At 44.7% G+C, this 16,426-nt stretch overlaps 1 protein-coding gene across 1 annotated transcript; it reads right to left on the minus strand.

Moving 5' to 3' along the window:
- Positions 1–2,603: 2,603 nt before the first annotated feature.
- Cckbr (cholecystokinin B receptor) lies at positions 2,604–13,679 on the minus strand. The gene is made up of 5 exons (XM_042691594.1): positions 13,502–13,679; positions 4,908–5,159; positions 4,479–4,728; positions 4,027–4,193; positions 2,604–3,870 (listed from the first exon to the last, which is right to left on the minus strand). Exons 1-5 carry the CDS (start codon positions 13,656–13,658, stop codon positions 3,332–3,334), a joined length of 1,365 nt encoding a protein of 454 aa, XP_042547528.1. The 5' UTR covers positions 13,659–13,679; the 3' UTR covers positions 2,604–3,331.
- Positions 13,680–16,426: the final 2,747 nt, after the last annotated feature.

The raw sequence follows: 16,426 nt of genomic DNA on the forward strand, positions 1-16,426 counted from the left end.
TTGTATTTTTTAATTTTGTTTTCTGATTTTTTTTTAAAAATAAGGGCACCAAAATGTTGTAGACTTTGAATTTCACAAAACTGGGACTTTTCCCCTCATGGGTGTGGCTTCTTCCTCATATCTAACTCAGTGTCTATGTCATGTGATTCTTTCTATTTTGCTCTAACTTATTGTGTGAACATGACAACTTTCTTTCCTTAGGTTTTTTTCTCCTATCTGTTACTAGATGAAGTGCCAAAGACTAGTTTCTCAACCATTATGTCTCTGATTATCTATGTCTGCTTCCTCTTGCTCTTCTCTGTCAAGGTGGCTGTGTGAAGGAGATTTTTAAAATATATAATTTAATTGTTATTATAAAGAGGGGTGACAGTTTTATGTCAGGTAATGAGTACAATGTCACCCCTTCCTTTGCTTTCCCCCAATTTCCCCCTCCTGTCGCTGTCCACAAGTTGCATAGTTCATTTTCCATATTATATCTACTGAGTACCATGACTCTATTTGTTTACCTTTTGGAGAGGTAGCCTTCCTGGCCTCTACCACTTTTGGGGGCAAGATAAGTATTTTTTTCTTGTGTGTGGTACTGGGGCTTTGAACTTAGGGCTTCCTGCTCGCTAAGCAGGTACTCTACTTTTTGAACCACACTCTTAGTTAGCCCTAGATCAGTTTTATAGTCAAATGGGAGGCTTGGGTCTGAGACTCCTACCCAGTCACACCACCCCCTCCAGCCCCTCCCCTACCCTCCAGACCTCTTTGTTGTTATATCCAGTAAGGGTGTTTCTATTTGGCAGAACTGTATCCAGGTTCTGACATTGCAGAAGAGCAAGTTTTTGTTTTTGTTTTAGTTTCATATTCTAGTTCTAAATATCACTATTTATCTTTTTGACAAGAATACAAGCATTATATCTTGCATAGAACTTTTGTTAGGAAAACAATAAAATAATAATCAATTGTATCAATATTACAGTTGGAATGGTTTGGGAACCAATATAAAAGATAAGGAATGTGACATTTTTCTTCTAATCACAGTGTATGGCACAAAAATATATTCAATAAATATAGCTAGGATAATCCTGTTTTTGTAATAAAACTTCATTTCATTCATACACTAAGTGCCATGTTTTAGCATATACTTGCTATCAAAATTACTTCCTTCCTTTTTACAAGTCTCTTCATTAAAATACTTGAAAAAGAATTACAGGTCTTCAGGGACCATGAACACTCTTTCAAATGACACCTCAAATAGCTCAGGCTCCCCTACTACTTGGTCTATGGCAATTTTACATGAATGGCATGTTCCTCTTTGCAGATTCAAACACTAAGCTGATCATACTCAGGTCATATTATCTTCTCTCCCTGCTACACTTCCCTTTTATCTTCTGGATTAAGTACCAAGGCACATGAAGAAAAAACTATGGGGCTAAAAACAAGGTAGAAAAGGGAGCTGGCATCTATCCTACAAGATCCCAATTTTAAATTCCTATAAGGTCTGTAATATTTTCCAAGCAGAGCTAATGATGTGACAAAGATAGTCTCATTTCTGAAGCAACCTATGATCAATCTTCTTTTCTTCTATTTTATCAACAGACAGAAGCAAGTCTTCTGGGTTCAAGTGAGTAAAACAAAATCAAGGAGCCTAGATAAAAGTCTACAAAGCAAGCATAATCTAGAACTAGGCATAGTAAAGAAGATTATTTTAAAGACATACTTGAGGAATTTCCTATCTTTGGTTTTTTGTTCTTTCTGCAAATAGGTTTCTTTGAACTAAAGGTTATTGATCATATTGGACTTAAGCTAGTGAATAAAAATCTAACTTAACTAGAAGATTTAAACAAAATACCTTATTACCTTGTCATTCTCTACAATGAATCTGCATTTTTTAAATTACCAAAGAAGAACATTTGAGGCACTATAAATCTAGTACATGGCTACAGCAAAATTACAAAAGTGCATACAAAACACAGCAAGCTTTCCCTCTATCTTCTTCCTGAAAGAAAAGGGACCTTGGATGGAAGGTAAAATCTTCTCAGTCAGCTTTACAACTACAGCCATAGCTACTCTGTCCCACAAGACCTGCCAAGGAGCCAGTTGAGTGTGGGAGATGGAAGATGAGTGCAGAATTGTGAGACAGGCTCAATTCCATAATTTTGTACTTGGATGCAAGAAATTTGATGCATCAATGCAGCTATTGCCACCAACTGGATAACCATGAGCGACATCATGGTGACACTACAGATGGCACTTATAGGGTGGAAAGAGCACCAAGTCCCCACTGACTCTACTGAGCAACTGAGCTGCTTTATGGCCTAATTTGTATAATGTAGAGAAAAACACTTCAGAAGAACAAGTTTTTAATGAAATGTTCCACTCTTAAATTAACCTCGACGTAGCTGTCACAGTCTGATATCTGGTATTTCATATACACATTGAAGAATCCAAGTCTTTTTATGTAGTGCTTCTTTTATCTTTTCATCAACGTTTTAATAAGTACCCATTAATATAATACCTTACCAACGCCACCATATGGGAAAACGTCTTGGATATTCCACCTACCACTCCCACCTCCAGCTACAATGGCATTGGAGTGTGGGAAGATCCAGCATGACAACCAGAGAGAAAACACCCACTCCATTTGGCTTCTACATTGGCTTTCTGGAAGGGTTTCATATACAGTCATGGTAGAAATTCTATAAGGAAGAACCTCATAAAATCCCATACCATCTCACTTCTCCCCACCCAAGAAAAGTCCAGAAAAGAAGTCCAGAAAGAAGCCAAGTTATTTATTCTTATTTTTGAAGAGGTCTGATGAGGGAGGAGTAGGCAGGGCAACAGTCTTTAACTAGGAAGAGATGAAGGGACTTTTCAGTGCTAAACAGCTTGTTGGTCAGATAGGTGTGACATTAGGCCTGTGTTTATTTTCAGAGCTGGCAAGGCAGAGTGAGATCAAACTGGGGACATCCTGAGTGAGTCCTGTGGCAGGCTCCATAGCCCCTAAAAAAAAATCAGTGCCGTTAATGTATGAGCAAGTATGAGGAACAGGTCAGCTTTTGCCAGAACTCCTACTGTATCCAGAGAATTCACTGCTAGGGATGCTGTGTATGTCTGGCCAAGGTCAGTGCAGAATTTCTCAGGGTAGGACCTCAGTTTCACCATGGAAGTGTGTCTCCTTTTCTGTGCTAGGCTCCATTCTTGTTTCCTCAAGCTACCTTTTTCTGTCTGCTGGGATTTATCCGTGCTATTGGGTGTCAGATGTAGTTTGTGTTTCTGGTGTGTCTGAATGGGTCTGTGCTGGTAGGGATGGTCTGTCCTGCCTCCTCCTCCATTCCCCCAGCCCTCAGCCAGGCCCCAGTGTGCTGATGGTGGTGTAGCTCAGCCTGGACAATGAAGCAATGGAGGGGGTGGGTGGGTCCTCGTCTGGAAGAGGCCTGGGGCGAGCTCGTGGGGGCCTAGGACAGCAGCGGGCACATGTTTCTAAGCAGGCCTGGCGAAAGCGGCGGTGCATGAAGCAGTAGACCAGAGGGTTTACGCAGGCTGAGGCGTAACTCAGCAAATGGATGAAAGAGATGGGGGCTCCTGAGAGTGCCCGGTGTGCACCTGGGCCATCAAAGGCACGCCATGTGTTGGCACTGTATACCGGCAACCAACACAGGAAAAAAAGCACAACAATCACCAGCAACATTCGCACCACACGCTTCTTAGCCAACAGCTTGGCCTGGGTTGGTCGAGGGCCAGTTCCTGGCCCAGAAGTGGTGGCTGTCAGTGCTGTCAGCTCCAAGGCAGGCCGGGAACGTGGAAGTTGTACATAGCAGCCATCACTCTCCTCACCAGCCAAGCCAGTCTCAGGTTTGCTCCGCCCGTTTTGGTGGACAAGACCTGGGCACAGAGGATTCAGGATCAGGGCATCAGCCTTCTTAACTTACATCCCAACCCCCACCTGACACCTGCCCCAGCCTTAACCCCAGGTCCAGCCTTCTTTCCACATTCATTTCAGTAGAGTCCCAAGCTCAGATCATCTTGGATTTCACTCACCTGGTGCAGCTCCACCTGGCAGTCCTCCTTGGATCCGGACACGGCTTTCACTGTCACTTTCACTGTCAAAGCGAAGCCCTAAGTAGAGCTCTCGGGAGATAAGCCCATAGGCGACAGCCATAACCACACCCGGCACAAAGAATAAGAGCAGGAGCAGCAGGACGGACCTGGAAACAGAACACAAACACACCACGCAGGTCCAGCCATGCTTACAAAGGGAGGAAGAGCCAAGGAGCTGAACTAGGAATGGAATTTGGGGACGCCATTGCCCAGGGCATGAGAATACCTGGGGAAGGGTTCCCAAACTGGAATTCCAGGGTGGTGAGTGCAGAATGGGAATCGTTGGGGGGTAATTCTTGGAGCAGCTGGTAGACTGTTCTGGGGAATGGGTATTAAGCATTTGATGGAGATGGAGAAGGGATTTCGTAAGAGAAGATCATGAGCGTCCTCACCAGGTCTGGCGGACCCTGGCACTGGGCCAGCGATGCACACACTGCAGTATACGAGGTCCCACGGGCTGCACAGCAGTGTACACAGGGTAGGGTACCATGAGCAATCCAGACAGCAGCCAAGTGGCTAAGATCACACGAGCTGCATGGGAACGTGTCTGCCACACCCGTGCTTGCAGTGGTCGGCAGATGGCACTGTACCGCTCCAGGGCGATGGCCACAAGGCTTAGTGTAGACACGCTCACAGACACCCCTAAGGGAGGGAAGATGAATGGGTCACCTTGGAAAAGTTGCATTACATATTCACTACTGTGATTTCTTCCCCTGTCCTCCACCCCCCACACCCCCCCCACCTCCACTAACCATGAGGAAACATCCCTACCTGTGTCAAAGATTTCAAGGAGGGGAGAGGGCCCAAGGGGTCTCACTCACCCATGAGGTAGGAAACCGCCTTGCAGATGACTGTGCCAAAGATGAATGTGCCCATGAGATTGGGCAGGAGAGTGAAGGGCATGCAAGCCACAGCCAGCAGGAGGTCACTGACTGCCAGGGAGAGCAGGAAGGCATTGGTGACAGTTCTCAGGCGGCGGCTCAATCCCAGGACCACAATGATGAGCACGTTGCCTCCAACACTCATCAGAAAGATCACTGCATACAGGGTGATTCTAACAGCCAGCTCCAGTTCTGGACAGAAAAAGAGAGATGTGGCAGTAGGAAATCTGGCTTCCATTTAATCAGACCCCAATCTCACTTATCCCCAACCCTCATTACCCAACCAGATCCCTACATCTGGAGAATATCCCCACCAGACCACTTTGTATGGTGAAGTTCAGTCCTTTAGCACTCTAACTTGTTAAAGCTTAGTTCATTCACCTAACTCTGCCCTTCCTTAGGAAAGCCTCTTCGGTCAAGGTTTGTTCCAAATGCTTGCTTCTCCTCACAGCCAAACGTGGAAGGATTATTTTAGTCTGCCCAGACACTCAATCCACCACGCAGTCTCTAATCACTGTTTAGATTCAGATCACTGATCTATCACTGCCCAAGCTTGGCCTATTCTATCAGACCTCTGTGGACTATTTGACACCATTGACAACCCTCAGCCTTTTGAACCTTATCAGATGATGTCTGTATTCTCTAAAACAAATAGCTACTCACCCACATACCAAATAGACAAAAAGATTCTTCACTACTCTGTACTGTCTGTAACCTCTAAGCTTGTCATTGAGATCCCCCCAACTACCCTACCTCCGCCCACATTGCTGCATTGCTCCCCCTTAAGCCATTGGATGACTCAGTTATTTGAGTGCAATATGTGCATTTGTGACTACATTGCTGCTCAAGTGGGTTTTCAGACCAGAATTCTTTTACCAACCCCCTACTTCCACATTTATCACAAGCTGATTTGCTGTATCTGGTACATTCCTTATTTATCCTTTATCTGTCCAGACTCAAATCTATTTTTACCTCCCCTAAAAGGCTTTTCTGGACACTTCATTTGGTATTAAGCTTCCCTTCCTCTGACCGGTGTATGTATCTTAAACATCTATTAGAGCCTCATTTGCCTTCTGTTTTGTATTTTAATGATCTCCAAACAGTCATTCACGCTCTATAAACATTTACAGAGGACTCTTCTTTGTGCCGGGAGACAAAGGGGTGAATGGAACTAACTCCTTGCCATCTGACAGTTCACCATGGACAGGGCATCACAGTTATGTAAACAAGTAATTGGCATGCTTCATGATAAGGAGTGGGGTTGAGGGGTATAAAATGAGCTGAGGGAGCTTGCAGCAGAGTCATTGGTGCTATTGGGTAAGTCAGAAGAGCTGGGAGGTTGACCCCATTCACTTATGTCTTTGTCCATTGTGAAGAGGATTCATCGCTGGTCTGAGATATGGAATATCTCAGTCATGCAGACCAACACAAGGCTGAATTGAATTGAACTGGTCTGAGTCATCTGTACCTATGGCTTCAGCCTGAGGAAGGTGGACTTTGAAGGCAGAGAAGGCAGGGGGCAGAGCCTCCCAAATTGTTGGGTAAGAAAGGCCAGAAAGTACAGCTTTTTTGTTCCTAGCCCCATATGCTGGCTGGTTCTTGTTTTAGCCCTCAAATGGTATACTGTCTTCTCATAACAATAAGCAATTTATTTGGAAATGGTTGCAGACATCAAGCAAGCACTATTTATCAGAAATTCCCAAGTTGTACCCAACAGTAACATTACTTTTGGGAGACCACACAGCTAGTAAGGGGTTTAATCAGAACAAAAGCCAAGTTCTCAGATCCCTGAAATGCTTTGCCTTGCACAATTCCCTCATTGCTGTCATTCATCATACTGTTTTCTTCTCCTGGTCAAATCTCAGTCTTCCTGCTTCCATGATTATGATATATTTCCTTCTCTGTCTTCTCTACTAAACCATGAGCTTCTTGATGAGAGGAACAAGGTCCATCTTATTCTCCACTGTATCCCCAGCACTCAGCCTAATGCTAGACACATGGGAAAGTTATCACATGCTTCTAAATGAACTTTGGATGAGTCTGTATTTCAAGACAGAAATACATCTGATTTCTCCCTCCTTATCACCTCTTATTTCTATAATGATGCTCTAGTACACTTTCTTCTTTCTACTTTTGCATCTTTGGAGACACATGTACTTAGATAATCAATGTCAAACTGTGATTTTAGATGCATTTCTTTTGTTATTATATATTAGTGATCTATGTCTCCTTTAGAAATTGAGTCTCTGTAAGGATTATGGAAAGCTTATATGTGACAAATTTGAGGTGTGTGTGTGTGTGTGTGTGTGTGTGTGTGTGTGTGTGTGTAAATAAAGAATTTCTGGAAGGGGAAATCTCTATCAGAGAAAGCTGATGGTTTGTCTTGTATTCTCTGTGTCTCTTCCCAAATTCACTGGTTGCTCTTGTATTTTCTTCCCAAATTCACCATGTCTCAATTTCTATCTTCTACCTTCCTCCTTAATCTCTTTAGTGCTCTCATTTGTCTCACATTCTCCTCTGGATCTCCCTTCAACTAATTCTTGATATAGTTCCCACATCTCAAGTTAGTATAGCATTTAGAAGCATGAAAAATGGATTTCTCATTCCTCTGTTTGGCTGAGGTGTCCTGAGAGTGTTTCTTCTGCTTGGCTAATTGTGGTGGACCAGAAAGGTAAAGCTAATCTTCATTTTGATGACATTCTCAAGTTATGTGAGAACACCTGAAAACTGGAGGTCAAAGTCTCAGTAAAAGAGGCTGGCTAGTGTATAACATTTCACTATTTTACTAAGTATTCCTACTTGTTATCTTGTTCCCAGTCATTGGTATTTCTTCAACTGTTTGCTGTATACTAGTTAGGAGACATGAAAAATTATAATTAAAATAATCTCAGAGCCACAGGCATCAAAGAAGGGAGGTTAAATAAGTAGAGCATAAATTACTTTTCTTTTCTTTTTTTTTTTACCAGTTCTGGATCTTGAACTCTGAGCCTAGGTGTGCTCAAAGCTAGTGCTCTACCACTCTAAAATCCTCAGATCTCAGTTTCTTGAGTAGCTAGGATTACAGGCATGAGCCGCCGGCCCATTGGTATCTAGCACAAGTTACTTTTAAGGCACTAAAACTATTCTGATGCTGTATTGGTGGACACATGTCATAACATATTTGTCAAAACCACAGAATTACACAACGCAAACTACATAGTTTAGTTAATGGATATCAGTTTTGGCTCATCAGTTGCAACAAATGTGCCACACGCATGCATATATTAATAATAAGGTAAACACTCCAGCTGTGTATTTTAAATAAATACATGAAAACACTGCTTTCTGCTCAATTACTCTGAGTTTATGACCACTCAATAGGTCATTAATATAAAAATGTATGGTAGCAAATGTGTGCACTCCCAATGATGAGGAGGCTGAGGCACAAGGACTGAGAGCTCCATCTTGGACTGCACAGCAAGATCCTGCCTAAAAAACATATTGTTAAGTGTATAAATACAAAGCAAATCAGAATTAAGAGGTGTGAATGTATGTATGTGTGTGTCTCCATGTGTGTTTGTGTGATCACAGTGTTTTCTGGGACCAGAAACCTGAGTTGACGGAAGGATGAGAGATGGCAGCTCCTGGGGAGTACCTTGCTGGTCTCCTCTGAGAGACAAGCTTCCTGGAGAGCAAAGCAGAAATCAGACCAGGAGACTCTGAAGACTGGAGCCGTTCAGTTCTTCTTCTGAGACCTAGAAGATCTGTATTCACTCTGCCTAGAAAATGGCAGAGAAGCAAGAGCACCCAGACCTAGTCATTGTGACATAAAACAAAAATGAGTTTTTCTAAGGAAGGACTCTACAGATGACCAACACTGCTGATGCCTCCAGTCCTGCTTTTCATTGGTGTGTTGGATCTGGTCACCCATGCACACAGACATCACGTGTGTCTCTGTGGTACGCTTGAATATATCATCAATGGATTGTGGGTAATAGCTGGGAGAATGGGAGACATCTAACAAAGAAAGCAGCCTTAACATGCCAGAGCCCGTCATGGGTTAGCTTTTGAGGTGTGTTGGTTTTGAGAATATCATGAAGATGAGTAAGACTAACCTTTATTTCTCTCTGGGTGATAGCTGGAGAAGAATAACATCTACATGTCAAAAGGGAATATCAGATTGACTATGGGTTACATTTAAGTTTAGAAAATATCCAAATAAGTGCTGGAATGCTGGAATAAGTAAAGGTAATATCCATGCCTATACACAGTATTTCATGCTGCTGGCAACATCTTCAGGAAGCAGGGATTCTGTTTGGAAGTCTGTATGTGGCCGGAGGAATATCCATTAGATGATGGTAATAGTGGAGAGAGTAGAATAATATCCAAGTACGTGTACACAGTACATAAAGGCATCAACATACTAACATAAAGTCCAGCTCAGTTGAGACGTTTGTCCTGGTGAAGTAAAACTACCCAGCACCTAAGTGAATATGGGTAATATTTAGGTCTTTGCTGAGAATATTTGTCTGTGGTTTTCTAGGTAAGAGCTGGAGAAGGGTTACTAAAGCAAGCATTGGAAATATGCATTTGTGTGTAGACAGTAAATAAATAAAAGTGAGTAGAATTTGACAGATGGATAACAACATCTAAATAAACAATCTTAAAGCTAGTGTTGGCAATATCTGTCTTTCTGGGGACAGCACCCGCTTGAACACAGATAATACTCAAATCTGCAGGTTTCGTGTCATTCCAATTGTTATTGGTAACATTGGAATGAATCTGAATAATATATGCATCTGTGGGAGTGATACTTAAGTAAGCACAGCTAATGGAGTCTTTGTGCGCACAATGTCTGCTCTAGTAATGTGTGTGATCAACATCTAGCTAAGGGAAGTCTGTTTTTGTACCCAGGCTGTGAATCACTTCTCATTTATTTTATTCTTAGAGACCCTTGCTCTATTCTTCCTCTTTCTCATCTCAACCTTGAAACTTCTCTCTTGGTCCTTCCCCAATGATTTTTTTTTTTTAAAGCTGGGAGTAACACAAGCCCACAGTCCCAGATACTCTGAAGGCTGAGATTGGAGGGTTGCTCCAGTTAAGGGAATCAGCCTGGGAACATAGCCAAACCCCATCCTCAAAAAGGTATTTATTTTGTATTTTTGAGTTGTCATATATTAGTAACACATGGTGGTTTTATTGTGATAATTCCAAAGATGCATACAGTGTATTTGAACAAGTTCACCCTTTTTATTTTAGTACCATATTCACCCTCTCTACTCTTGCTCTTTTCAAAGAGTATTCAGTGAATTTCATCATGCTGTCTCCTTATATATCTCTATATCATCTATCTATCTATCTATCTATCTATCTATCTATCTGTCTGTCTATCTGTAATATACATTGAACTTCATCCCTTTTATCTTTTCCTTCTCTCTCTCCATCCCATTGATCTTGCCCTCAAACAGGCTACCTTTTACATTCCTATCCCATTATTATTATTCATCTCAAAATTATTTTAATGCTCTTATATCTAGTAAACCTGCACAAAAACAAGCACACACACTTCCTCAACCCTCTAGTATTTTCTAGCACTGGCCTGTTTTTCTTTTCTTCTCTCTTTTTTCAATCTCTTCCTTCCTAACAAACTTCTTGGAAGTTTTGTCAACACACTCTTGTTCATTTCTCACAAACCCTTCACCACTGGCGCAATCTCCAGCAAAGTCTTCCTAAGGACTTCCTGAACAATGCTACTCTGGTTGTTTTGTTCTTATCTGAATCATATCTGTACCATTTGGCATCACTTATCCTGTCTTGCTTGAATTCTCTTTTCCCTTGCCTTCTAGAAGGACATGGCCAGGAGTTGGGGTGGGGGGAGGGAAAGTGGGAGAAAAACGAGGGAGGAGGTAACAACGTTCGATAAATGTATTTATTACCTTACATATGTAACTGTAACCTCTCTGTACATCACCTTGACAATAAAATTTAAATTTAAAAAATAGAATGACACAGCCCTGGTCTCTCTGACTGTTTTATCTGAATCTCCTTCGTGAACTTTCCTTCCTCTGTCTGGCTTTTAAATGTTGGTCATCTGCAGGATCCTCATTCTCAACCTCCCCATTTTATACAATCGTTTTATGATTTTATCTCTTGCTATGGCTTCTATTATTTCTTCTAGTCAATGCCTTTTCCAGTCTGTATTTGCAGCTCAGACCTCTAAAGGAAGTTCCAGACCTGTGCATTCAACAGCTTGCTGGGAATCCCACCTGAATGTACCAGCAGCATTTCAAATCAGTGAGCTCCAGATGGAGCTTACAATCCCTTTTTTGAAACCTGTTTCTGTTTGTTTATTATCTTCCTCATTGCATAACACCAACACACTCAATTCTCCAAGCGAAAAACCTGAGCTTTAATCCTCTAACGTCTTCTACCTCCTCTACTTCTAATCAAGCACCACATTCTGTTGAGACCACTTTCAGAAGTGGCTCTCAAATCCATCCTCTTCTCTCCATCTCACTGGCAGTATTGCAGTTTAAGCTAGACTCATCTTTCACCCAGATTTGTGTAACATAAAAGCTTTCTAAAGTATCTGCCTCATTTCATCTCATCCTTCAATCTATTCTGTATACTACACATGGGGTCCTGACAAGAGTAAGTGAGTGTTTCAGTGGCTCCCATTGTCCAAGGAATAAAATCCACACTTCTTAGCTAGGTATATAAAGCCCTCTGTAAATATTCCAGTCAGGCCCCTACCTCGGTACTTTCTATTTACCTTTAATGAGATGTATTCCAGACACCCAGAAATGGTGTTACATTGAATAAAAATGCAATGGATTTAAACTTTTTTATACCTATCTATCCCTCTGCTTAATATGCTTTTTACTTCTCCCTGTTCACTGGGCTGGCTCTTGCTATTCTTTTTATTTCAATGGAATACTTCACCTCTTCAGGAAGCCAACCTTAATTTCTAAGAGCAGGCTAGGCAGGCAGTGCCTCTTTTGTCTGTCTTCCTCTGTCCAGGCCCTTCGTCTTTGTGCTGCCATTTCCTTCTTACCTGTATGTCTCTCCTTCTAAACTCAGAGCTCCACGAAGTAGGAATCATGTCACCTTTGTTAAAACCCCTGCTACCTAGCACCATCACTGGTTCAATAAGTAATTTCTGAATGAAAGAATCTAAATGACAGTGTGTAAATGGGTTGTTTTGAGGGGTAAAGAGTTGGATTCTGATTTATTCCAAATTTCCCTTCTTTAAGATAATTTTTTTCCTACTCAACACTGTTGTCTCCTAGAATCCCACTCCTTCCTCTTCTGCTCACTAAACTCCAACTGCAAGACACAGCTCTGAGGTCCCACCCTCTGTGAGATCCTTAGACACCTCTCCCCCGTATCCTGTGGTGTCCACAGTTTAGAGCCTTTATGGTTCTTCTAGGCTGTTCATGATTTTTCCATCAGCCCTTGGCTATTCTCTTAACTATGGACCTCGGAGAGTGCAGTCTGGTCTAGTTCACCAAATGTAGTGATTACCATGGCAGGGGTTCAGTAAACAGTAAAAGTAAAGAAAGGTACAGGATGGAGGGAGAAATGTATTTTGAGAGGTTTGTCAACACAATGAAGCTGAAGAGTGAAAGCCACTTTGAGGACAGGTCCGAAGTGGGGTGAATGAAAGTGGGGAGATAAAGAGTTAAGCTGACTCCAGGAAGGAGAAAACTAAGAAAGTCAAGCTGGAGACAGGGCTGGGGAAGGACTCAAAGGCATATTCTGAGAGAGTGCCAGGGCATAGAGACTTGAAAAGAACTCCGGCCCAGGAAGCAGAGGGGTTTGGAGATGAGTGAAAGACAGGTGGATAGACTAAGGAGTATCCCCCGGGGGTCCAGCCCAATCCAGATTTGAGAAGGTTGTTTTTAAATGAAAGCTGGGGTTGGAGTGGAAGTCACAGATTATCATGCTTCACTTTCCATTCAGACCTTCCAGAGTCCTCCCTCCCTCATTCAGTCTAGCTTCTTTTCTCCCCTTTTTGTCTTCCTTCCCTTCCCTCTTGTGGCTCCATGAATATGGGGTGGGGGGGAGAGGGAGAGAGGGAGAGGGAATGGGGGGGAGAGAAAGAGAGAAAGAGAGAGAGAGAGAGAGAGAGAGAGAGAGAGAGAGAGAGAGAGAGAGAGAGAGAGAGAGAGAGAGAGAGTCATTGCCCCTAACTGTGTATGCTGTGTTTGGGTGTGATGGGTTAGGAGGAGGATGTGAGGGCTCTGACTAGGTGCTGTGAAGGTGTAATGGAGTTGTAAGAGTTGTGGAGGCCGAGAGAGAGAGAGAGAGAGAGAGAGAGAGAGAGAGAGAGAGAGAGAGAGAGAGAGAGAGAGAGACAGAGAGAGAGAGAGAGAGAGAGAGAGAGAGTTGTGGGGGAGAGAGTTGTTTCAGGGCTGGGGAACGACTTTGAGGAGTAAGGGCGCTGTGGGTGTTCCAGGAGGCAGCGTAAATATTGCAGGGGGGGGGGCGGTGGTCCGTGTTATGGGGCGCAGTGAGAAGGAGCTGGGGGTGTGGGGACTGAGGGTGGTACCCACCTCGGGTCGCCGTTCCTCGGAGGCGAGGGAGCTCGCAACTGAGGTTGCCCGGACTGCTGCCATTGAGGAGGGGACCCCCGGGGCGGCACAGGGTGGCCCCCAGCCCGGGTCCCGAGGCGGATCCCTGCAGGCTCCGGTTCAGCTTGAGCGGTTCCATGGCCCCAGCCGAGCCCGGCGGCCGCCGCACTGCTCTCGGTCCGCCGGCGCGGCGGGCTGCCACCGCCGCTCCACCTGCTCACGCCGCCAGTCGGGGCTCGGGCTCCCGCCCACCCCATTCCCCCTCCCGCCCCGCCCAGTCCCCGCCCCCAGCCCCCCTCCCCGCCCCTCGGGTCCGATCGCCCCGCCCAGACTCCAGGCCCACCCTCGCTCCGGACAGGTGTCTCCAACCCTCCCTCCACCACCCCCTGCTAGTGTTTGCGCGCGTCTGGGCGGCTGCCGGGGGTAGGAGGTGGGCTGCCCCGGAGCGCAGTCGTTAGATGGGGAAGAGGGGGGGGAGGGGTCTCAGCATCTCTGTCTGGTGGATCAGAAGATGTGAAGGCGACGATGTGGGTCTAAATGTGCATTCCCCGGTCGGTCACCTTCTGCGGCGCAGGGGTCTGGAGGTGCCTGGCGCCGCGGTCGCCGGCACCGTAGTGCGCCGCAGTGGCCACGCAGAGGACACGGCGACACGATTGCCACCGTGGTTCCCCCGTCTCTTCTGGGTCAGCCTCTGCCTCTGCATCATGCAGATGCCCGGCACCCAGACTTCTATCCAAAGGTCCCCTAGAAATAGGGCGAGGGGAGGACAGGGTTGGAGCCGGTGGGAAGGACGGCCAGGTGGCATGGTTTGGGATAAACTGGGGTGGGGCGGGAGGGAAGCGGGGCGGGGGGACGGGCAGTGGGGGGTAAGGTGCCAACCCTGGCTGAGGACCAGGCGAAAGACCTGGAGGAGGCAGCGGGCTGTCTCCACCGTCTCCAGGCAGCGCCCACCTCCACTCGACACGCTCGCTCTCGTTCCCTGTTTGCGCTCAGGTCGAGCTGCCAGTGTAGGGTGTCGGGTTCCCACGAGAGGGGGCCTGGAAAGGGGGCTGTGTCACTGGGGTTGCCGGGAGGAGCCGAGCTGAAAGCTGAAAGGTGCAGGTGTAAGACTGTAAGTGGCAAGACTTGCCTCCTCCACCATTTCAGCCGGGTCTCCTTAGTTCCAAAGAGACTCCAGTATGATCTGAAATCTAATCTTCTGCCCCACCCCACCCCGGAAATAGGTGTAAGACCAGAACAAGGATGGGGTCTGGATTTATGGAGTTATCCTATCCATCTTTCAGAGAGGACTTGGTCCAACCAGCACTGGGTGTGGAGGGTCTGAAGCCCTGGAGGAAAGTGTAATCCTGAGGGAGCCATGGTGTTGTCTTCCTATCCTTCCCCACCCCCCCCCCCCCACCCCTTACCCGTCCCTTCCTCCTGGTACTGACTGCCTTGCTCAGAGAGTCCTGGACCAGGGGAGCTTCGGTTGCTGTTTGTTCAGCCCTAGCACCAGGTGGAGACTGTGATAACCTCCTAAACTTTTCCCACATTGGATGACGGTAGTGTGTGGGAGCGAGTAGACAAAGGAAATGCATGGGGAGAGAGGGTTGGAAGTAGAAGCAGATGGATATTCACTTACCATGTGACAGTCATGAGACTATATACTAGCTGGCCTACACAGTCTGAGACCCTAAGCAGCCCCCCACCTCTAATGGGGGATTTTTCCCCCAAATAAGCCAGTGATTGAAAATTATGGTTGTAAGTGGGTCCACCCACTGTACAAACTAAGGAATCATCCTTAATGCCTTACTTCCTTATGCTCCTCTCAGACCTATAATGGAGGAGGCCCAGACTCCTCTTCAAAAAATGAAGGTTTTATTCTCCAAATTCTGAAAGTGATGCTTTTTGTATATTTTTTATCGTAAAGATACTGTACAGAGGGGTTGTAGTTACATGAGTAGGGTAATGAGTACATTTCCTATGGAGCATTGTTACCACCCCCTTTGTTTTTCCCCTACCATCCCTTCCCTCCCCACCTCCCCAACTCCTCCCTCCCCCACCCCCCGAAATTGTAAAGTTCGTTTTCAACATAGTATCTTGTACATCTCATTGTTACAATGGGTCAACCTATATCCTTATTTCAGCATTTTGTTATTTCCCTTCCCCTCCCCAAATTAGATAAATGTATATACAAGATGCAGGGCAACGGAATCAAATACAGTGAAAACAGGGATTATACCATGAGAGAAGAACATACAAAAGAAACAAAAAAATCACATATACATTACACATGTATGTACATATACATTAAAAACAACAGCAAGAAAGAGAAAAACCTCTTGTGTCTCTATCTTGGGATTCATTTCACTTAGCATCATCTTCTATGGTCATATGTACATAGCTTTTGACCTTTTCTGCTTATCCTAGGCATATACTAGTTATTGCAAATAAGGGACACCATGGAACCTACGTTTCTTTGGGTTACTTCACTTAATATAATTTTTTCCAAGTCTTTCCATTTTCTAACAAATGGGGCAGTGTCATTCTTTCTGATGGAGGCATAGAATTGAGAATGTTGCTTAAGACAATATAATGGAAGAGGCCCAGATTCTTCTTCAAAAAATGAAAGTTTATTATCCAAATTCTGAGTGATGCTTTCTCTTCTGGGTAGGTAGAATTGTAGGATGATTTCCCACCTCTCAATGACTCTCATTCTTATATAATCTTGAATCTGGATGGACCTGTGAATATAATGAGGCAGTGCTTTCATTATTATTTTGTGTGATAAAAGGGATTTACAGAGACTTAATAATAGTAATTATTGGGCTGGCAGGGTGGTTCAGTGGTAGAGCGCTTGCCTTGCATGCCTGAGGCCCTGGGTTCGATTCCTTAGCACTACATAAGCAAAAAGAAAAAAGCCGGAAG

Source organism: Dipodomys spectabilis, unplaced genomic scaffold, assembly GCF_019054845.1.
Source record: "Dipodomys spectabilis isolate Male_0828 unplaced genomic scaffold, ASM1905484v1 ptg000145l, whole genome shotgun sequence".
Lineage (NCBI taxonomy): Eukaryota > Metazoa > Chordata > Mammalia > Rodentia > Heteromyidae > Dipodomys > Dipodomys spectabilis.

Coding starts and splice junctions, on each gene's coding strand:
- Cckbr (XM_042691594.1), bottom strand. CDS start 13,658: ATGGAACCGCTCAAGCTGAACCGGAGCCTGCAGGGATCCGCCTCGGGA. Junction 5,160..13,501: donor CCGAGGAACGGCGACCCGAG/GTGGGTACCACC, acceptor TTTTCTGTCCAG/AACTGGAGCTGGCTGTTAGA. Junction 4,729..4,907: donor GGCGGTTTCCTACCTCATGG/GTGAGTGAGACC, acceptor TCCCTCCCTTAG/GGGTGTCTGTGAGCGTGTCT.